Here is a 23,573-nt window from a genome sequence, read left to right as displayed (position 1 = left end):
AGAGAAAACACCAAAACTCTCACACTTCTACACACTACACAAAAGACACAAAACAACAAAACTTACACCAAGTCAACTCAACGCACAACCCACACAATGTCATACACACAACCAACACACACTGGTCATAATCTATTCATGTACCTACACAACCTTGTGTTGTTGGGCTCGACTGACCCTTCACCCCTGACCCCCGCAGGCCCCGCCCATCGCGTGCGCGTGCGCGCGGCCGGGGCTGCAGGATGTGCTCGGGTTACATAAGAGTCTGTGGGCAACAACATCCGGGTCCCTGCTATCTCTTTAAATGACAGGCGGCGCGTGCGTGAGTGCGCGTGTGCGCGGAGGAGGAACTACGAGACAGAGGGCCAGTGTTGTGTTGTGAGGAGCTCGAACATCCTCCACCTGGTCCTGGACCTTCTCCTTCTGGACCTTCTCCATGGGCTCGGCACGCGCGTGCCCGCCCCCCGCGCGGTAGATCACGAGCAGGACTCGGTTCTGTTCGGAAACACTCGCGTTACTCGTGATTACTGGACATCCGGGGTCTGGAGCCGCGAGAGGAAGATGGATTAACGAGTGATCTTCATCCGAGAGGTAAGAGGGCGGATGAGGAGGATGAGGAGGAAGAGGAGGAAGAGGAGGAGGAGGAGGAAGAGGAGGATGAGGAGGATGAGGGTGCAGCGTGTGTGTGCGTGTGTGCGTGTGCGTGTGCGCGCGTGTGTTATGGCAGCATCCACACTGCGGCTCCGCACGAGGCGAGAAGACAGTGATGGAGACTCTTTGTATCATCAGCACCATCACCTTCATCACTTCATCTTCATCATCGTCACCTCCATCATTTCACAGATGATCGTCATCATCGAGCTGCAGGTTTTCAAGCGGCTCGATGACGTCAGCGTCTGTCCGTGACGTAACCGCGCAGCGCTCTTACAGCTGCACAAATGTTTTGGTTTGAGATGCTTGTCCTCCATTCATCCCTCCTTCCCTGTCACGTGTTCACCTGCAACAACACAAGTATTTCACCAGTGACGACGAAGATAAGACACACTCACGTTATTATGACGTTATTACATCAACATGTACTGACGTCAGAGAACAGAAATAATATAGTTTAATACTTCTGTTCAAATGTTGTTGTAGATGTTCTTAGTACGTATTATTAACAAGTTAATATTATTGATGTTTATTATTATCTTCAAGTACTTTTATGTGTTATTGACCAACATATGTTGTTTCTAAACAATAAACATTTATCTCTTAAAGTCTTCAACACAACATTCATAAGTTGATCTCTGGTTAACATGTGGTTCATACCTGGTTAACATGTGGTCCATACCTGGTTAACATGTGGTCCATACCTGGTTAACATGTGGTTCATACCTGGTTAACATGTGGTTCATACCTGGTTAACATGTGGTTCATACCTGGTTAACATGTGGTCCATACCTGGTTAACATGTGGTTCATACCTGGTTAACATGTGGTTCATACCTGGTTAACATGTGGTTCATACCTGGTTAACATGTGGTCCATACCTGGTTAACATGTGGTCCATACCTGGTTAACATGTGGTTCATACCTGGTTAACATGTGGTTCATACCTGGTTAACATGTGGTTCATACCTGGTTAACATGTGGTCCATACCTGGTTAACATGTGGTCCATACCTGGTTAACATGTGGTTCATACCTGGTTAACATGTGGTCCATACCTGGTTAACATGTGGTCCATACCTGGTTAACACATGATTCATTCCTGGTTAACATGTGGTTCATACCTGGTTAACATGTGGTTCATACCTGGTTAACATGTGGTTCATACCTGGTTAACATGTGGTTCATACCTGGTTAACATGTGGTTCATACCTGGTTAACATGTGGTTCATACCTGGTTAACATGTGGTTCATACCTGGTTAACATGTGGTTCATACCTGGTTAACATGTGGTTCATACCTGGTTAACATGTGGTTCATACCTGGTTAACATGTGGTTCATACCTGGTTAACATGTGGTCCATACCTGGTTAACATGTGGTCCATACCTGGTTAACATGTGGTTCATACCTGGTTAACATGTAGTTCATACCTGGTTAACACATGGTTCATACCTGGTTAACACGTGGTTCATACCTGGTTAACATGTGGTTCATACCTGGTTAACATGTGGTTCATACCTGGTTAACATGTGGTTCATACCTGGTTAACATGTGGTTCATACCTGGTTAACATGTGGTTCATACCTGGTTAACATGTGGTTCATACCTGGTTAACATGTGGTTCATACCTGGTTAACACGTGGTCCATACCTGGTTAACATGTGGTTCATACCTGGTTAACATGTGGTTCATACCTGGTTAACATGTGGTTCATACCTGGTTAACATGTGGTTCATACCTGGTTAACATGTGGTTCATACCTGGTTAACATGTGGTCCATACCTGGTTAACATGTGGTTCATACCTGGTTAACATGTGGTCCATACCTGGTTAACATGTGGTTCATACCGGGTTAACATGTGGTTCATACCTGGTTAACACGTGGTTCATACCTGGTTAACATGTGGTTCATACCTAGTTAACATGTGGTTCATACCTGGTTAACATGTGGTTCATACCTGGTTAACATGTGGTTCATACCTAGTTAACATGTGGTTCATACCTGGTTAACACATGATTCATACCTGGTTAACACGTGGTTCATACCTGGTTAACACGTGGTTCATACCTGGTTAACACGTGGTTCATACCTGGTTAACATGTGGTTCATACCTGGTTAACATGTGGTTCATACCTGGTTAACATGTGGTTCATACCTGGTTAACATGTGGTTCATACCTGGTTAACATGTGGTTCATACCTGGTTAACATGTGGTTCATACCTGGTTAACATGTGGTTCATACCTGGTTAACATGTGGTTCATACCTGGTTAACATGTGGTCCATACCTGGTTAACATGTGGTCCATACCTGGTTGACATGTGGTTCATACCTGGTTAACATGTGGTTCATACCTGGTTAACATGTGGTTCATACCTGGTTAACATGTGGTCCATACCTGGTTAACATGTGGTTCATACCTGGTTAACATGTGGTTCATACCTGGTTAACATGTGGTTCATACCTGGTTAACATGTGGTCCATACCTGGTTAACATGTGGTTCATACCTGGTTAACATGTGGTTCATACCTGGTTAACATGTGGTTCATACCTGGTTAACATGTGGTCCATACCTGGTTAACATGTGGTTCATACCTGGTTAACATGTGGTTCATACCTGGTTAACATGTGGTTCATACCTGGTTAACATGTGGTTCATACCTGGTTAACATGTGGTCCATACCTGGTTGACATGTGGTTCATACCTGGTTAACATGTGGTTCATACCTGGTTAACATGTAGTTCATACCTGGTTAACATGTGGTTCATACCTGGTTAACATGTGGTTCATACCTGGTTAACATGTGGTCCATACCTGGTTACGACAGCTACGACACAAGGGAATTGAACCTACCACCTCAAAGTAGTTAATTTATAAAAAAAACAAAATGTTATTAGTGGATATAGAATACACCTTTAACTGTTTTAACTGTGTTAACTAGTTTCTTAGCATGCTAATACCTGCTTACACATGCTAACATATGCTCAAACAAGCTAACGCATGCTAACAGCTGCTAATGCATGCTAACATATGCTAACAGCTGCTAATGCATGCTAACATATGCTAAAAGCTGCTAATGCATGCTAACAGCTGCTAATGCATGCTAACAGCTGCTAATGCATGCTAACATATGCTAAAAAACGACTTACTTATGAAACTTGAAATACTTTACTACTTTAAACAGTTTACTACTGTATATACCTTAACTAATTTAACTACCTTAACTTCATTAAATGCTTTACTACTTTAACTACCTTAACTTCTTTAACTACTTTTCTACTTTACTACTCAAACAACCTTGACTACTTTAACTACTTTACTCCTTTTACTACTTTACTAATTTAACTACCTTGACTACTTTAACTACTTTTAATATTTTCCAGCTCCTCCATCAAAGCAGTAGAAGAACATTTCCTCGATGATGTTTGTGTTGATTTAATAAACTAACCACATGTTAACCAGGTATGAACCACATGTTAACCAGGTATGAACCAAATGTTTACTAGGTATGAACCACGTGTTAACCAGGCATGAACCACGTGTTAACCAGGTATGAACCAAATGTTTACTAGGTATGAACCACGTGTTAACCAGGCATGAACCACGTGTTAACCAGGTATGAACCACATGTTAACCAGGCATGAACCACATGTTAACCAGGTATGAACCACATGTTAACCAGGTATGAACCATGTGTTAACCAGGTATGAACCACATGTTAACCAGACATGAACCACGTGTTAACCAGGTATGAACCACATGTTAACCAGGCATGAACCACATGTTAACCAGGTATGAACCACATGTTAACCAGGTATGAACCACATGTTAACCAGGTATGAATCATGTGTTAACCAGGTATGAACCACATGTTAACCAGGTATGAACCACATGTTAACCAGGTATGAACCACATGTTAACCAGGTATGAACCACATGTTAACCAGGCATGAACCACATGTTAACCAGGCATGAACCACGTATTAACCAGGTATGAACCACATGTTAACCAGGTATGAACCACATGTTAACCAGGTATGAACCACATGTTAACCAGGCATGAACCACGTATTAACCAGGTATGAACCACATGTTAACCAGGTATGAACCTCATGTTAACCAGGTATGAACCACATGTAAACCAGGCATGAACCACATGTTAACCAGGCATGAACCACGTGTTTACCAGGCATGGACCACGTATTAACCAGGTATGAACCACATGTTAACCAGGTATGAACCACATGTTAACCAGGTATGAACCACGTATTAACCAGGTATGAACCACATGTTAACCAGGTATGAACCACGTGTTAACCAGGTATGAACCATGTGTTAACCAGGTATGAACCACATGTTAACCAGGCATGAACCACGTGTTAACCAGGTATGAACCACGTGTTAACCAGGTATGAACCATGTGTTAACCAGGTATGAACCACGTGTTAACCAAAAACATTTGGTTCATACCTGGTTAACACATGGTTCATACCTGGTTAACACGTGGTTCATACCTGGTTAACATGTGGTTCATACCTGGTTAACACGTGGTTCATACCTGGTTAACATGTGGTTCATACCTGGTTAACACATGGTTCATACCTGGTTAACACGTGGTTCATACCTGGTTAACACGTGATTCATACCTGGTTAACATGTGGTTCATACCTGGTTAACACATGATTCATACCTGGTTAACACATGGTTCATACCTTGTTAACACGTGGTTCATACCTGGTTAACATGTGGTTCATACCTGGTTAACACGTGGTTCATACCTGGTTAACATGTGGTTCATACCTGGTTAACACATGATTCATACCTGGTTAACATGTGGTTCATACCTGGTTAACACATGATTCATACCTGGTTAACACATGGTTCATACCTTGTTAACACGTGGTTCATACCTGGTTAACACGTGGTTCATACCTGGTTAACACGTGGTTCATTCCTGGTTAACATGTGGTTCATACCTGGTTAACACGTGGTTCATACCTGGTTAACACGCAGTTCATTCCTGGTTAACATGTGGTTCATACCTGGTTAACACATGATTCATACCTGGTTAACACGTGGTTCATACCTGGTTAACACGTGGTTCATTCCTGGTTAACACGTGGTTCATACCTGGTTAACATGTGGTTCATACCTGGTTAACACATGGTTCATACCTGGTTAACATGTGGTTCATACCTGGTTAACACATGGTTCATACCTGGTTAACATGTGGTTCATACCTGGTTAACACATGGTTCATACCTGGTTAACACATGATTCATACCTGGTTAACACGTGGTTCATACCTGGTTAACACGTGGTTCATTCCTGGTTAACATGTGGTTCATACCTGGTTAACATGTGGTTCATACCTGGTTAACATGTGGTTCATACCTGGTTAACACATGGTTCATACCTGGTTAACATGTGGTTCATACCTGGTTAACACGTGGTTCATACCTGGTTAACACGTGGTTCATACCTGGTTAACATGTGGTTCATACCTGGTTAACATGTGGTTCATACCTGGTTAACACGTGGTTCATACCTGGTTAACAAGTGGTTCATACCTGGTTAACACGTGGTTCATACCTGGTTAACAAGTGTTTCATACCTGGTTAACACGTGGTTCATACCTGGTTAACATGTGGTTCATACCTGGTTAACACGTGGTTCATACCTGGTTAACACGTGGTTCATACCTGGTTAACAAGTGTTTCATACCTGGTTAACACGTGGTTCATACCTGGTTAACACGTGGTTCATACCTGGTTAACAAGTGTTTCATACCTGGTTAACACGTGGTTCATACCTGGTTAACATGTGGTTCATACCTGGTTAACATGTGGTTCATACCTGGTTAACAAGTGGTTCATACCTGGTTAACATGTGGTTCATACCTGGTTAACACGTGGTTCATACGTGGTTAACACGTGGTTCATACCTGGTTAACATGTGGTTCATACCTGGTTAACATGTGGTTCATACCTGGTTAACACGTGGTTCATACCTGGTTAACACGTGGTTCATACCTGGTTAACATGTGGTTCATACCTGGTTAACACGTGGTTCATACCTGGTTAACAAGTGTTTCATACCTGGTTAACACGTGGTTCATACCTGGTTAACAAGTGTTTCATACCTGGTTAACACGTGGTTCATACCTGGTTAACACGTGGTTCATACCTGGTTAACAAGTGTTTCATACCTGGTTAACACGTGGTTCATACCTGGTTAACATGTGGTTCATACCTGGTTAACATGTGGTTCATACCTGGTTAACACGTGGTTCATACCTGGTTAACATGTGGTTCATACCTGGTAAACATGTGGTTCATACCTGGTTAACACGTGGTTCATACCTGGCTAACAAGTGGTTCATACCTGGTTAACACGTGGTTCATGCCTGGTTAACACGTGGTTCATACCTAGTAAACATTTGGTTCATACCTGGTTAACATGTGGTTCATACCTGGTTAACATGTGGTTCATACCTGGTTAACATGTGGTTAGTTTATTAAATCAACACAAACATCATCGAGGAAATGTTCTTCTACTGCTTTGATGGAGGAGCTGGAAAATATTAAAAGTAGTTAAAGTAGTCAAGGTAGTTAAATTAGTAAAGTAGTAAAAGGAGTAAAGTAGTTAAAGTAGTCAAGGTTGTTTGAGTAGTAAAGTAGAAAAGTAGTTAAAGAAGTTAAGGTAGTTAAGGTAGTGGTAGCCTCTGCTATCTGTGGTCTGCTGGGGAGCAGCAGCAGGACCAGGACAGGAAGAGACTGAACAGGCTGGTCAGGAGGATCTGTCCTGTCGCTCGCTGGACTCGTGGAGGAGGTGGGAGAGAGGAGGAGGTGGAGGAGGTGGGAGAGAGGAGGAGGTGGGAGAGAGGAGGAGGTGGAGGAGGTGGGAGAGAGGAGGAGGTGGAGGAGGTGGGAGAGAGGAGGAGGTGGGAGAGAGGAGGAGGTGGGAGAGAGGAGGAGGTGGAGGAGGTGGGAGAGAGGAGGAGGTGGAGGAGGTGGGAGAGAGGAGGAGGTGGGAGAGAGGAGGAGGTGGAGGAGGTGGGAGAGAGGAGGAGGTGGGAGAGAGGAGGAGGTGGAGGAGGTGGGAGAGAGGAGGAGGTGGAGGAGGTGGGAGAGAGGAGGAGGTGGGAGAGAGGAGGAGGTGGAGGAGGTGGGAGAGAGGAGGAGGTGGAGGAGGTGGGAGAGAGGAGGACACTCTCCAGACTCTCCTCCATCAGGGACAACACTCCACTGCACCTGAGGAGGAGCAGCTCCTTCAGGGGTTCAGGCCCCCAGTGTAGGAGCGTATAGAAGGTCCTTCATCTCAACTGCTGTCTTTAAACTCTTGAAATATCCTGATGCTAATCCGTAGTGTTTTTCTTCTCGTGTGTTTATTTTATTTTTTGTTTTTATTTTATTTTATTTTTATTGTGTTAATAGTGTTACATTTCTAATATTGTAAATAATTTGTATATTTTTAAGATCGTTTTATTTAAACATTTTATATTCTATTAAAGAAGCAAAGTTTTTAAAGAAGTTAAGGTAGTTAAAGTAGTTAAGGTATATACAGTAGTAAACTGTTTAAAGTAGTAAAGTAGTTCAAGTGTCATAAGTAAGTCGTTTTTTAGCATATGTTAGCATGCATTAGCAGCTGTTAGCATGTGTTAGCATGCATTAGCAGCTGTTAGCATATGTTAGCATGCATTAGCAGCTGTTAGCATATGTTAGCATGCATTAGCAGCTGTTAGCATATGTTAGCATGCATTAGCAGCTGTTAGCATATGTTAGCATGCATTAGCAGCTGTTAGCATATGTTAGCATGCATTAGCAGCTGTTAGCATGTGTTAGCTTGTTTGAGCATATGTTAGCACGTGTAAGCAGGTATTAGCATGCTAAGAAACTAGTTAAAACAGTTAAAACAGTTAAAGGTGTATTCTATATCCACTAATAACATTTTTTTTATTTTTATATATGAACTACTTTGAGGTGGAAGGTTCAATTCCCTTGTGTTTTTAAATAATAGTTATTAGTGACGAGAAGCTCTTATCACGAATGAATAAATATATAAATGTTATTGTGTGTTTGACTTCATTCATGTATTTATTTATGTTTTCATAAAATTATTCAAATGATTGTTTTTATTACTTATAACTTACACCTGATGTTTGATTGACACCTTTTGATTTGTTAATATTAAGTTAAAATAAAAAGACAGTGAACCAAAATACACGACAAACTTCTGCTGAAGACGCGACAACAAGACTTTTGTGTAGTTGCATGTTTGTGTATTTCATGCGTGATTGTCTCAAAAGTCAATTACAACATAAATTGAGATAAATGTCATCAATTTTAACATTTATTTGCTATTTTAGTCCAGTTTTCAAAAGAAATCAGAACAACTTCAATTAAAGGTCAAATATCTGAAAGAAAAGCAAGAGTTTTGAGTTCGAGACGGTTCACCTGCACAGGTGATATCATCGCCGTCTCTTGATCACATGACGACCTCAGCTTCGTCCGTGTCTTCCTGCTCATGTAACAAGAACCTCTTGGTCCAGACGTTACATAAGTGGTGGCTCTGAGCCCGACAGCATGAGAGGCTGATCGGATCAGAACCGACACCGGCTTCATGTGCTGAAGAAGAGGAAGTTGGTCTTGGTGCGACTCGTCTGTTGTTCTTACGCGTGCTCCTGGTCTACGAGCTTGAAGTGGGTCCAGTCCAGCATGTCTTGGTACTGGCCACAGATGCTACTGACCCTGGTCCGTGACTTTGTAACTGTGTTGCACAGAAACCAAGACTTTAGATCTGGCTTCTGATTATTGAGTCTGACAGGTGAATATCCAGATCTCCTTGTGAGCCCGAGTAACAATGTGACATAAGGACCATAAGGTGGACTTGACGTCAACTATGGTTCCCTCTATGAAGTCATGTTTAAAGCAGGTCTGACAGTAGACTCTTCATCGTCACTGGAGGCTCAGGTCCAAGTCTGTGGTTCTGTTCTAACAAAGCTGCGTTTCCTCTCCAGGTCCAGATGTTGAACATGTCAACCCCCAGCGAGCTGAAGTCCACCTGCGTGACTCGCAACGGGATGGTGAAGCTTCCCCCGAGCCAGCCCAACGGTCTGGGCAGCGCCAGCATCACCAAGGGCACCCCCGCCGCCAAGAACCGCCTGTGCCAGTCGTCCACGGTGCCGTCCATCCTGCCGCCGCCGCCCTCGTCTCTCTCCTACCACCACCACCACCACCACCACCTGGACGGCCCGGGCCTGCCTCACTCTGCGGCGTCGCTGCTGGGTCCTGACCTGGACAAGCCTCTGGTGGGCCTGAAGCCGGCCCTGCGCAAGCTGCCCCCGCTCACTCTACCCAAGCCCCTGTTGCTGGAGCGCCAGCTGGTCCTGGACGAGAAGCTGCTCAACCGGCTGCTCTGGTACTTCACCACGGCGGAGAAATGTGTGTTGGCGCAGGTGTGCAAGACTTGGCGCAAGGTCTTGTACCAGCCCAAGTTCTGGGAGGGAGTGACGCCCATCCTGCACGCCAAGGAGCTCTACACGTTGTTACCCAGCGGCGAGAAAGAGTTTGTGAGTCTGCAGGCTTTCGCGCTGCGAGGCTTCCAGTCCTTCTGCCTGGTGGGCGTGTCGGACCTGGACATTTGTGAGTTCATCGACAACTACCCGCTGTCCAAGAAGGGCGTTCGTTCAGTCAGTCTCAAGAGGTCCACCATCACCGACGCCGGACTCGAGGTACGTCCACCTTCAGACGACACAAGCGTGTCTGTGCGTGGTTCTTGCGCTAACGATGCTACATGCTAACTCATGCTACATGCTAACAATGCTATATGCTAACTCATGCTACATGCTAACTCATGCTATATGCTACATGCTACAAGCTAACTCATGCTACATGCTAACGCATGCTATATGCTACACACTAACTCATGCTACATGCTAACGCATGCTATATGCTACACACTAACTCATGCTACATGATAACGCATGCTGTATGCTACATGCTACACGCTAACTCATGCTACATGCTAACGCATGCTATATGCTACACACTAACTCATGCTACATGATAACGCATGCTGTATGCTACATGCTACACGCTAACTCATGCTACATGCTAACTCATGCTATATGCTACATGCTACAAGCTAACTCATGCTACATGCTAACGCATGCTATATGCTACATGTTACACACTAACTCATGCTACATGCCAACTCATGCTATATGCTACATGCTACACGCTAACTCATGCTACATGCTTTCCCATGCTACATGCTAACTCATGCTACATGCTAACTCTTGTACATGCTACATGCTAACTCATGCTAGATGCTAACTCATGCTATATGCTACATGCTACACGCTAAGTCATGCTACATGCTTTCCCATGCTAATGCTAACCCATGCTAATGCTACACGCTAACTCATGCTACATGCTAACTCTTGTACATGCTACACGCTAACTCATGCTACATGCTTTCCCATGCTAATGCTAACCCATGCTACATGCTACACGCTAACTCATGCTGCATGCTAACTCTTGTACATGCTACATGCTAACTCTTGTACATGCTACATGCTAACTCATGCTACATGCTAACTCTTGTACATGCTACATGCTAACTCATGCTACATGCTAACTCTTGTACATGCTACATGCTAACTCATGCTACATGCTACTAGCATGTCAGGCTCAGAAGCTCAAACTGTTGTTTAAATAAAGTTTTAACACAAGATAATATTTTGGAACATTTTTAAACTTTGTTCACATTTATTTGACAATATTCACGGATCGAGTCAAAATACGACCATGAACTAAAATACACGACAAACGTGTGACTTGTGTGTAGTTGCATCGTTGTGTATTTCATGCAGTTTGTGTCTCTTTCTAACGTTTGTGTTTCAACATATTTCGTCACGAGTTGGTTTCGTAGAAAAGATGGTTTTCTATTCTGGAGTCTATTCTGGGATGAGAGGTTGTCATGGAGACGGCTGGACGAGCAGGTCCATATAAGGCGTTTCCTGTGTGACGGTGACCTGGTTCCTCAGGTGATGCTGGAGCAGATGCAGGGTCTGATGCACCTGGAGCTCTCGGGCTGCAACGACTTCACGGAGGCGGGTCTGTGGTCCAGTCTCAACGCCCGGCTCACGTCCCTGAGCGTCAGCGACTGCATCAACGTGGCCGACGACGCCATCGCCGCCATCTCACAGCTGCTGCCCAACCTGTCGGAGCTGAGCCTGCAGGCCTACCACGTCACCGACACGGCCATGGCCTACTTCACGGCCAAGCAGGTAGGGACGACCTCGCGCCGCGTCCACAAGGTCACGTGTCCTCACGTGTGTGGTTGACCTGCAGGGCTACACCACGCACACGCTACGCCTTCACTCCTGCTGGGAGATCACCAACCACGGCGTGGTCAACATGGTCCACAGCCTCCCCAACCTGACGGCGCTCAGTCTCTCCGGCTGCTCCAAGATCACGGACGACGGCGTGGAGCTGGTCGCAGAGAACCTCCGCAAGCTGCGCAGCCTGGACCTGTCCTGGTGCCCGAGGATCACGGACATGGCTCTGGAGTACATCGCCTGCGACCTGCACAAGCTGGAGGAGCTGGTGCTGGACAGGTGAGTCCGACCCTGGTCCGGAGGTGGACTCGCTACACAACAAGGTCTCCAGCGACGGACTGAACCGTCAGGAACACCTGAGGCTCTGAGAGTCTGCAGGAAACACAACATGGTTTCAAAATAAGAGCTGAGAGCGTCTGTGGAGTGATGCATGATGGGACAGATGGTTGCAGAGTGATGCATGATGGGACAGATGGTTGCAGAGTGATGCATGATGGGACAGATGGTTGCAGAGTGATGCATGATGGGACAGATGGTTGCAGAGTGATGCATGATGGGACAGATGGTTGCAGAGTGATGCATGATGGGACAGATGGTTGCAGAGTGATGCATGATGGGACAGATGGTTGCAGAGTGATGCATGATGGGACAGATGGTTGCAGAGTGATGCATGATGGGACAGATGGTTGCAGAATGATGCATGATGGGACAGATGGTTTCAGAGTGATGCATGATGGGACAAATGGTTGCAGAGTGATGCATGATGGGACAGATGGTTGCAGAGTGATGCATGATGGGACAAATGATTGCAGAATGATGCATGATGGGACAGATGGTTGCAGAGTGATGCATGATGGGACAGATGGTTGCAGAGTGATGCATGATGGGACAGATGGTTGCAGAGTGATGCATGATGGGACAGATGGTTGCAGAGTGATGCATGATGGGACAAATGATTGCAGAGTGATGCATGATGGGACAGATGGTTGCAGAGTGATGCATGATGGGACAGATGGTTGCAGAGTGATGCATGATGGGACAGATGGTTGCAGAGTGATGCATGATGGGACAAATGGTTGCAGAGTGATGCATGATGGGACAGATGGTTGCAGAGTGATGCATGATGGGACGTGTGTGACGTGTGTTGTGTTCACATGTGTGTTGTGTTCATAGGTGTGTTGTGTTCACAGGTGTGTTGTGTTCACAGGTGTGTTGTGTTCATAGGTGTGTTGTGTTCACATGTGTGTTGTGTTCATAGGTGTGTTGTGTTCACATGTGTGTTGTGTTCATAGGTGTGTTGTGTTCACATGTGTGTTGTGTTCATAGGAGTGTTGTGTTCACAGGTGTGTTGTGTTCACAGGTGTGTTGTGTTCATAGGAGTGTTGTGTTCACAGGTGTGTTGTGTTCATAGGTGTGTTGTGTTCACAGGTGTGTTGTGTTCACAGGTGTGTTGTGTTCATAGGTGTGTTGTGTTCACAGGTGTGTTGTGTTCACAGGTGTGTTGTGTTCATAGGTGTGTTGTGTTCACATGTGTGTTGTGTTCATAGGAGTGTTGTGTTCACAGGTGTGTTGTGTTCACAGGTGTGTTGTGTTCATAGGAGTGTTGTGTTCACAGGTGTGTTGTGTTCACAGGTGTGTTGTGTTCATAGGTGTGTTGTGTTCACATGTGTGTTGTGTTCATAGGTGTGTTGTGTTCACATGTGTGTTGTATTCATAGGTGTGTTGTGTTCATAGGTGTGTTGTGTTCACAGGTGTGTTGTGTTCACAGGTGTGTTGTGTTCATAGGTGTGTTGTGTTCACATGTGTGTTGTGTTCACAGGTGTGTTGTGTTCACAGGTGTGTTGTGTTCACAGGTGTGTTGTGTTCATAGGTGTGTTGTGTTCACAGGTGTGTGACGTGTGTTGTGTTCACAGGTGTGTGATGTGTGTTGTGTTCACAGGTGTGTGATGTGTGTTGTGTTCACAGGTGTGTTGTGTTCACAGGTGTGTGACGTGTGTTGTGTTCACAGGTGTGTTGTGTTCACAGGTGTGTTGTGTTCACAGGTGTGTGACGTGTGTTGTGTTCACAGGTGTGTTGTGTTCACAGGTGTGTTGTGTTCACAGGTGTGTTGTGTTCACAGGTGTGTGACGTGTGTTGTGTTCACAGGTGTGTTGTGTTCACAGGTGTGTTGTGTTCACAGGTGTGTGCGGGTCACCGACACGGGTCTTGGATACTTGTCCACGATGTCGTCGCTGAGGAGCCTCTACCTACGCTGGTGCTGTCAGGTGATCATGTGACTTTAGCTTCATCGTCTTCACGAAGGTTTCACTGACGGTTCTTAGGTTCTCACAGTTCTGACGGTTCTGACAGTTCTGACGGTTCTGACGGTTCTCACGGTTCTGACGGTTCTGACGGTTCTGACGGTTCCTGATGGTTCTGACGGTTCTGACGGTTCTGACGGTTCTCACGGTTCCTGACGGTTCTGAGGGTTCTGACGGTTCTGACGGTTCTCACAGTTCTGACGGTTCTGACGGTTCTGACGGTTCTGACGGTTCTGACGGTTCTGGCGGTTCTGGCGGTTCTGGCGGTTCTCACGGTTCCTGACGGTTCTCACGGTTCTCACGGTTCTGACGGTTCTGACGGTTCTGGCGGTTCTGACGGTTCTCACGGTTCTCACGGTTCTCACAGTTCTCACGGTTCTGGCGGTTCTCACGGTTCTGACGGTTCTCACGGTTCTGATGGTTCTGCGGTTCTGACGGTTCTCACGGTTCTGACGGTTCTCACGGTTCTGACGGTTCTCACGGTTCTGACGGTTCTGACGGTTCTGACGGTTCTCACGGTTCCTGATGGTTCTGACGGTTCTGACGGTTCTCACGGTTCTGACGGTTCTCACGGTTCTCACGGTTCTCAGGGTTCCTGATGGTTCTGACGGTTCTGACGGTTCTCACGGTTCTGACGGTTCTGACGGTTCTGACGGTTCTGACGGTTCTCACGGTTCTCACGGTTCTCACGGTTCTCACGGTTCTCACGGTTCCTGATAGTTCTGACGGTTCTGACGGTTCTCACGGTTCTCACGGTTCTGACGGTTCTCACGGTTCTCACGGTTCTGACGGTTCTGACGGTTCTGGCGGTTCTGACGGTTCTCACGGTTCTCACGGTACTCACGTTTCTGACGGTTCTGCGGTTCTGACGGTTCTCACGGTTCTGACGGTTCTCACGGTTCTCACGGTTCTGACGGTTCTGACGGTTCTGACGGTTCTCACGGTTCTGACGGTTCTGACGGTTCTGCGGTTCTGACGGTTCTGACGGTTCTCACGGTTCTCACGGTTCTCACGGTTCTGACGGTTCTGACGGTTCTGACGGTGCTCACGGTTCTGACGGTTCTGACGGTTCTGACGGTTCTCACGGTTCTGACGGTTCTGACGGTTCTCACGGTTCTCACGGTTCTCACGGTTCTGACAGTTCTGACGGTTCTCACGGTTCCTGATGGTTCTCACGGTTCCTGATGGTTCTGACGGTTCTGACGGTTCTGACGGTTCTCACGGTTCTCACGGTTCTCACGGTTCTCACGGTTCTGACGGTTCTGACGGTTCTGACGGTTCTGACGGTTCTGACGGTTCTGACGGTTCTGACGGTTCTCACGGTTCCTGATGATTCTGACGGTTCTCACGGTTCTCACGGTTCTGACGGTTCTGACGGTTCTGACGGTGCTCACGGTTCTCACGGTTCTCACGGTTCTCACGGTTCTCACGGTTCTGACGGTTCTGACGGTTCTGACGGTGCTCACGGTGCTCACGGTTCTGACGGTTCTGACGGTTCTCACGGTTCTGACGGTTCTGACGGTTCTCACGGTTCTGACGGTTCTCACGGTTCTCACGGTTCTCACGGTTCTGACGGTTCTGACGGTTCTGACGGTTCTGACGGTTCTGACGGTTCTCACGGTTCTCACGGTTCTGACGGTTCTGACGGTTCTCACGGTTCTGACGGTTCTGACGGTTCTGCGGTTATGACGGTTCTGCGGTTATGACGGTTCTCACGGTTCTCACGGTTCTGCTAGTTCTGACAGTTCTCACGGTTCTCACGGTTCCTGATGGTTCTGACGGCTCTCACGGTTCTCACGGTTCTCACGGTTTTGACGGTTCTCACGGTTCTGACGGTTCTGACGGTTCTCACGGTTCCTGATGGTTCTGACGGTTCTCACGGTTCTGACGGTTCTGACGGTTCTGACGGTTCTGACGGTTCTGACGGTTCTCACGGTTCTCACGGTTCTCACGGTTCCTGATGGTTCTGACGGTTCTCACGGTTCTGACGGTTCTCACGGTTCTGACGGTTCTCACGGTTCTCACGGTTCTGACGGTTCTCACGGTTCTCACGGTTCTCACGGTTCTCACGGTTCCTGATGGTTCTGACGGTTATCACGGTTCTCACGGTTCTGACGGTGCTCACGGTTCTGACGGTTATCACGGTTCTCACGGTTCTGACGGTGCTCACGGTTCTGACGGTTCTGACGGTTCTCACGGTTCTCACGGTTCTGACGGTTCTCACGGTTCTCATGGTTCTGACGGTTCTGACGGTTCCTTGTGCTGCAGGTTCAGGACTTCGGGCTCCAGCACCTGTTCGGGATGAGGAGCCTTCGTCTGCTGTCGCTGGCAGGTGAGTCGAGTAGAGTTGAATATACAATAAAGTTCAATATAAACTTAAGTTGAATATACAATAAAGTTCAATATAAACTTAATATAAACTTAAGTTAAATATACAATAAAGTTCAATATAAAGTTCAATATAAACTTAAGTTAAATATACAATAAAGTTCAATATTAAGTTAAATATAAACTTAAGTTAAATATACAATAAAGTTCAATATAAAGTTAAATATAAACTTAAGTTAAATATACAATAAAGTTCAATATAAAGTTAAGTTAAATATACAATAAAGTTCAATATAAAGTAAAGTATAAAATAAAGTAAAATATAAAACAAAGTAAAATATAAAATAAAGTAAAATATAAAATAAAATATAAAACAAATTTAAATATAAAATAAAATATAAAGTAAAATGTAAATTAAAGTAAAATATAAAGAAAAATATAAAACAAAGTAAAATATAAAATAAAGTCAAATATAAAATAAAGTAAAATATAAAGTAAAATATAAAATAAAGTAAAATATAAAATAAAGTAAAATATAAAGTAAAACGTAAAATATAAAACAAAGTAAAATAAAGTAAAATATAAAGTAAAACGTAAAATATAAAACAAAGTAAAATAAAGTAAAATATAAAATAAAGTTAAATATAAAGTAAAATATAAAATAAAGTAAAATATAAAGTAAAGTAAAATATAAAGTAAAATATAAAATAAAGTAAAATATAAAGTAAAATATAAAATAAAGTAAAGTAAAATATAAAGTAAAATATAAAATAAAGTAAAATATAAAGTAAAATATAAAATAAAGTTAAATATAAAGTCAAATATAAAATAAAGTCAAATATAAAATAAAGTAAAATATAAAGTCAAATATAAAATAAAGTCAAATATAAAGTCAAATATAAAATAAAGTCAAATATAAAGTAAAATATAAAATAAAATAAAATATAAAGTAAAATATAAAATAAAGTCAAAAATAAAGTAAAAAATAAAGTTAAAAATAAAGTCAAAAATAAAGTTAAATATAAAATAAAGTTAAATATAAAGTAAAGTAACATATAAAATAAAGTCAAATATCAAATGAAGTAAAATATTAAATAAAGTAAAATATAAACTAAAGTCAAAATAAAGTCAAAAATAAAGTCAAATATAAAATAAAGTAAAATATAAAGTAAAGTCAAATATAAAATAAAGTCAAATATAAAATGAAATAAAATAAATAGTAAAATGTAAAATATAAAGTAAATTCAAATATAAAGTCAAATATAAAATAAAGTAACAAATAAAGTAAAAAGATAAAAAATAAAGTTAAATATAAAATAAAGTAAAATATAAAGTCAAATATAAAATAAAGTAAAATATAAAATAAAGTAAAATATAAAGTAAAATATAAAATAAAGTAAAATATAAAGTAAAATATAAAATAAAGTAAAATATAAAGTCAAATATAAAATAAAGTAAAATATAAAGTAAAATATAAAATAAAATAAAATATAAAGTAAAATATAAAATAAAGTAAAATATAAAATAAAGTAAAATATAAAATATAGTAAAATATATAATAAAGTAAAATATAAAGTAAAATATAAAATAAAGTAAAATATAAAGTAAAATATAAAATGAAGTAAAATATAAAATAAAGTAAAATATAAAGTCAAATATAAATTAAAGTCAAATATAAAAAAAGGTAAAAAATAAAGTCAAATATAAATTAAAGTCAAATATAAGAAAAGGTAAAAACTAAAGTCAAATATAAAGTCAAGTCAAAACTAAAGTGGACTCTAAAGCCTCACCTGTGCTCTAGGCTGCCCCCTGCTGACCACCACGGGCCTCTCAGGCCTGATCCAGCTGCAGGACCTGGAGGAGCTGGAACTGACCAACTGTCCTGGAGCCACAGCCGAGCTCTTCAAGTACTACTCGCAGCACCTGCCGCACTGCATGGTCATCGAGTAGCTGCTGGTCATGTGACCGGTCACGTGACTCGCCGAGGAGGACGTCTTGTCCACTTGATTGACAGATGATGGCGTGTAACATACGAACATGTGAACGAGGAACTCGTCTGTTGCACGATCATGGTTTTGATACACGAAGAATCTCATCCTTTCATCTTTTCTTCCTTCAGGAAAACTTTATCAACATTTGACTGTGAACAGCAGCAGCTTCTGGGAGGAAGTCCTGGGTCGCACGCGTGTGACGGAGGCAAAGTTGATCTTCATCCACTTTTGATGAATGTACTTTGTTTTCTTCCCATGATGCACCTCACCTCACACACCTGCGACTCAGACACTCACGTCCAACAACCTCTCGCTCACGAGTACTTCGTTCAAGGTGGAGTACAAGTATGAGTACCAGTACCAGTACCAGTACCAGTACAAGTACAAGTACAAGTACAAGTACAAGTATGAGTACCAGTACCAGTACAAGTACAAGTACAAGTACAAGTACAAGTATGAGTACCAGTACCAGTACAAGTACAAGTACAAGTATGAGTACCAGTGCAGGTACAGGTACTGTACTTGTACTTGTACTTGTACTTGTACTCGTACCTGTACTTGTACCTGTACAAGTACGAGTACAAGTACAAGTACAAGTACAAGTACAAGTACAGGTACAGGTACAGATACAAGTACGAGTACCAGTACAGGTGCAGGTACAGGTACAGGTACGAGTACGAGTACGAGTACAAATACAAGTACAGGTACAGATACCAGTACCAGTACCAGTACAGGTACGCATACAAATACAGGTACAGATACCAGAACAAGTACGAGTACAGGTACGAGTACAGGTACGAGTACAAGTACGAGTACGCGTACAAGTACAAGTACGCGTACAAATACAAGTAATGGTACAGGTACAGATACAAGTACAAGTACGAGTACCAGTACAAGTACAGGTACGAGTACAAGTACAAGTACAAGTACAAGTACAAGTACAAGTACGCGTACAAATACAAGTACGGGTACAGGTAGAGTCTTCATGGAGTCACTGAACTAAACGACCAATCAAAATGATTTGATGCCTTTAGTCCCGCCCCTTCTGACCTCTGAGTTTTTATTTTCGTTGATTGGGATCACGAGGTCATTATTATTATCTACCCCTCCTTTAAAAGTCTTTCATTGGTTCAACTTTTGACTCAAAATCTTAACAAAGTTGAATTTTTAGTTGAGTCACTGGTCGAGTCACTAGTTGAGTCACTGGTCGAGTCACTAGTCGAGTCACTGGTCGAGTCACTAGTTGAGTCACTGGTCGAGTCACTAGTTGAGTCACTGGTCGAGTCACTAGTCGAGTCACTGGTCGAGTCACTAGTCGAGTCACTGGTCGAGTCACTAGTTGAGTCACTGGTCGAGTCACTAGTCGAGTCACTGGTCGAGTCACTAGTCGAGTCACTGGTCGAGTCACTAGTTGAGTCACTGGTCGAGTCACTAGTTGAGTCACTAGTCGAGTCTCAAGTTGGGTCACTGGTCGAGTCACTAGTTGAGTCACTGGTCGAGTCACTAGTCGAGTCACTGGTCGAGTCACTAGTCGAGTCACTGGTCGAGTCACTAGTCGAGTCACTGGTCGAGTCACTAGTTGAGTCACTGGTCGAGTCACTAGTTGAGTCACTGGTCGAGTCACTAGTCGAGTCACTGGTCGAGTCACTAGTTGAGTCACTGGTCGAGTCACTAGTTGAGTCACTAGTCGAGTCTCAAGTTGGGTCACTGGTCGAGTCACTAGTCGAGTCACTAGTTGAGTCACTGGTCGAGTCACTGGTCGAGTCACTAGTCGAGTCACTGGTCGAGTCACTAGTCGAGTCACTGGTCGAGTCACTAGTTGAGTCACTGGTCGAGTCACTAGTCGAGTCACTGGTCGAGTCACTAGTTGAGTCACTGGTCGAGTCACTAGTTGAGTCACTAGTCGAGTCTCAAGTTGGGTCACTGGTCGAGTCACTAGTCGAGTCACTAGTTGAGTCACTGGTCGAGTCACTAGTTGAGTCACTGGTCGAGTCACTAGTCGAGTCACTGGTCGAGTCACTAGTTGAGTCACTGGTCGAGTCACTAGTTGAGTCACTAGTCGAGTCTCAAGTTGGGTCACTGGTCGAGTCACTAGTTGAGTCACGGGTCGGGTCACTAGTTAAGTCATTGGTTGAGTCACCAGTTGAGTCACAGGTCGAGTCGCAGGTCGAGTCACTAGTCGAGTCACTGGTCGAGTCTCTTGTTGAGTCACCAGTCGAGTCACTAGTTAAGTCACCAGTCGAGTCACTAGTTGAGTCACTAGTTGAAATGTTTCCCAGATGACTCAGAAAGACTCGCGCGCGGAAATCAAGTGTTTCGTGTTTGAGTCAGAAAGAGTCTTTGATTCAAGATGGAGGATCAATGAGTCGTCAACGCGTCGGATCATGTGACTCGTGACTTGAGCGAGGAGGTCACGTGACCAGGAAGTGACATCAGAGGTGGTTATTATCGCACACGTGCCAACATGACGCGATCAGCTCGTGCCAAAAGATTGACCTCAGTTGACCTTTATTTGTGGGCGGAGCCTGTCGTCTGTTCTCTGTACATATTTATTTATTTATTTACTTCGTCTTTATTTATCGACGTCCGGACGCGTCGCTCGCATTTTTTACCCGAAGAAGAAACGTGACTCTGGTGTTGAGTGAGTGTGGAGCGGCGCCCCCCGGTGGACATTTGTTGATTTGAACGTGTGTTGTCGGTGTTTGTCGAACATATTAGAATCTTTGACTCTTGAATAAACACGTTTGTTAAAACCCACACGTCTGCACTTTCTTTCAGGGTCACGCTGACCCGGGGCGTGTGCTGCCCCCTGGCGGCCACAGGGAGAAGGTGCACAGAACTTACCTAACATAACTTAACCTAACTTAACTAACATAACTACCGTAGACTCACAGACGTAGCAACAACTAGTGGTGAACACATGAACTGCATCCAAACGTTAATTCAATGATGTGAAAATATTAGTTCAAGAAATGATTGAATTTGTCATTTAAATAAAGTTTTATTGAAAATGTCAAAAGTTCATTCTTGAGTGAAAACATTTGATCTAAACGTAAATCATTTGTTAGCTTCATGCTAACATTAGCCACAGAACACTGTAGTTTGCGCCACAGCGGCCTCTGGCGGTCAGAAGATGCAACTACACTCTTGGAAATAAACGATTCTCTTCAGATTCAAACACTTTATTAACTATGACTAACTTTTATTGATGGGATGTTTTCATGAAGAAACTCAAAGAAATGATGGTTTGAATCCCTCGTCAGTTCAAACATGACCCCACGACCTCTAGCCTCGATTCCTCTTCCTGTTCCGCTCTGACATCACCAGCGCCGCCACCACGGTGACGACCACGGTGACCGTGATGACGAGTCCAGTCGCCGTCTCAGCGACGCACAGCTGCGCGTCCACCTGCGCCAGAGCCTCGCCGCGCAGGTGAGGCGGGTCAGCACAGGTGACGCTGGCGTAGTCGTCCACCTGCAGGTGTCGCACCACCAGGATCTTGTCGAAGACTCGGTGAAGGTCACAGTCGCAGCTCCACCAGTTTCCTGGGATCACACGAGTCAGAGGCGCTAGTTAATAGTTAACTGTCACAATCACTAGTCATGACTCACAAGTCACGAGTCACAAGTTAATAGTTAAGAGTCAAGCGTTACTAGTTAAGAATCACCAGCCACAAGTTACTAGTTAACCGTCACGAGTCACTAGTCATGACTCACAAGTCACAAGTTAAGAGTCACAAGTCACGAGTCACAAGTTAATAGTTAAGAGTCAAGCGTTACTAGTTAAGAATCACCAGCCACAAGTTACTAGTTAACCATCACGAGTCACTAGTCATGACTCAAAAGTTACTAGTTAAGAGTCAGGAGTCACAAGTTAATAGTTAAGAGTCACGAGTCACTAGTCATGACTCAAAAGTTACTAGTTAAGAGTCAGGAGTCACAAGTTAATAGTTAAGAGTCACCAGCCACAAGTTAACTGTCACGATTGACTAGTTAAGTGTCACGTGTGACTAGTTAATAGTCACCAGTCACAAGTGACTAGTTAGTAGTTAAAAGTCACCAGCCACGAGTTTCTAGTAAAGAGTCATGAGTTACCAGTTAAGAGTGACTAGTTAAGAGTCACAAGTTAGTAGTTAAAAGTCACCAGCTACGAGTTTCTAGTAAAGAGTCATGAGTTACCAGTTAAGAGTGACTAGTTAAGAGTCACAAGTTACTAGTTAAGAGTCACATCCACAAGTTACTAGTTAAGAGTCACAAGTTACTAGTTAAGAGTCACAAGTTACTAGTTAAGAGTCACAAGTTACTAGTTAAGAGTCACATCCACAAGTTACTAGTTAAGAGTCACAAGTTACTAGTTAAGAGTCACAAGTTACTAGTTAAGAATCGTACCTGCCAGCTGGATGTGAGTGTTGCTCGTCTGCAGACTCGTGAACGTCTTGAACTTAATGTGTCGAAGTTTGTTTCCGTCCAGAGAGAGAAGCATCAAACTGTAGAGAGACGTCAGAGTCGAACCTTCAACCTCAGAGAGACTGTTGTTGCTCAACTGCAGCACCTGAGAGAGAGAGAGGGAGAGGGTGAGAGAGAGAGAGAGAGAGGGTGAGAGAGAGAGAGAGAGGGTGAGAGAGAGAGGGGAGAGGGTGAGAGAGAGAGAGGGAGAGGGTGAGAGAGAGAGAGAGAGGGTGAGAGAGAGAGGGAGAGGGTGAGAGAGAGAGAGGGAGAGGGTGAGAGAGAGAGGGAGAGGGTGAGAGAGAGAGAGGGAGAGGGTGAGAGAGAGAGAGAGAGGGTGAGAGAGAGAGGGAGAGGGTGAGAGAGAGAGAGGGAGAGGGTGAGAGAGAGAGGGAGAGGGTGAGAGAGAGAGAGGGAGAGGGTGAGAGAGAGTGAGAGAGAGTGAGAGAGAGGTGAGAGAGAGAGGGAGAGAGAGAGGGTGAGAGAGAGAGGGAGAGGGTAGAGAGAGAGAGA

The 23,573-nt window shown here is 43.9% G+C and overlaps 2 protein-coding genes across 2 annotated transcripts; one reads left to right on the top strand and one right to left on the bottom strand.

Moving 5' to 3' along the window:
* Positions 1-353: 353 nt before the first annotated feature.
* On the top strand, positions 354-19,015 carry fbxl16 (F-box and leucine-rich repeat protein 16). The gene is made up of 7 exons (XM_087782712.1): positions 354-591; positions 9,672-10,385; positions 11,703-11,945; positions 12,010-12,275; positions 14,176-14,260; positions 16,565-16,628; positions 18,426-19,015. The coding sequence occupies exons 2-7, from the start codon at positions 9,678-9,680 to the stop codon at positions 18,572-18,574; spliced, it is 1,515 nt and encodes a 504-aa protein (XP_087638838.1). The 5' UTR covers positions 354-591; positions 9,672-9,677; the 3' UTR covers positions 18,575-19,015.
* Positions 19,016-21,740: 2,725 nt separating this feature from the next.
* Positions 21,741-23,166, bottom strand: LOC148057891 (uncharacterized; the record flags this gene model as incomplete). Its single annotated transcript, XM_087782710.1, is given in 2 exon segments — positions 21,741-22,160; positions 23,004-23,166. Coding segments are annotated over 2 exon segments (423 nt in total), but the record flags the coding sequence as incomplete, so codon positions are not given.
* Positions 23,167-23,573: the final 407 nt, after the last annotated feature.

This window comes from Callionymus lyra, unplaced genomic scaffold (assembly GCF_982586985.1).
Source record: "Callionymus lyra unplaced genomic scaffold, fCalLyr1.hap1.1 HAP1_SCAFFOLD_402, whole genome shotgun sequence".
NCBI classification, from domain to species: Eukaryota; Metazoa; Chordata; class Actinopteri; order Syngnathiformes; family Callionymidae; genus Callionymus; species Callionymus lyra.
The sequence above is the reverse complement of the archived record's forward strand: the minus strand, read 5'-3'. Positions and strand labels throughout refer to the sequence as shown.

Bases quoted from the DNA above. Each gene is read 5' to 3' on its own strand.
- fbxl16 (XM_087782712.1), top strand. From the start codon at position 9,678: ATGTTGAACATGTCAACCCCCAGCGAGCTGAAGTCCACCTGCGTGACT. The intron at 11,946-12,009 runs GTAGGGACGACC...GTTGACCTGCAG, and splicing joins CCTACTTCACGGCCAAGCAG to GGCTACACCACGCACACGCT. The intron at 12,276-14,175 runs GTGAGTCCGACC...TTGTGTTCACAG, and splicing joins GAGGAGCTGGTGCTGGACAG to GTGTGTGCGGGTCACCGACA.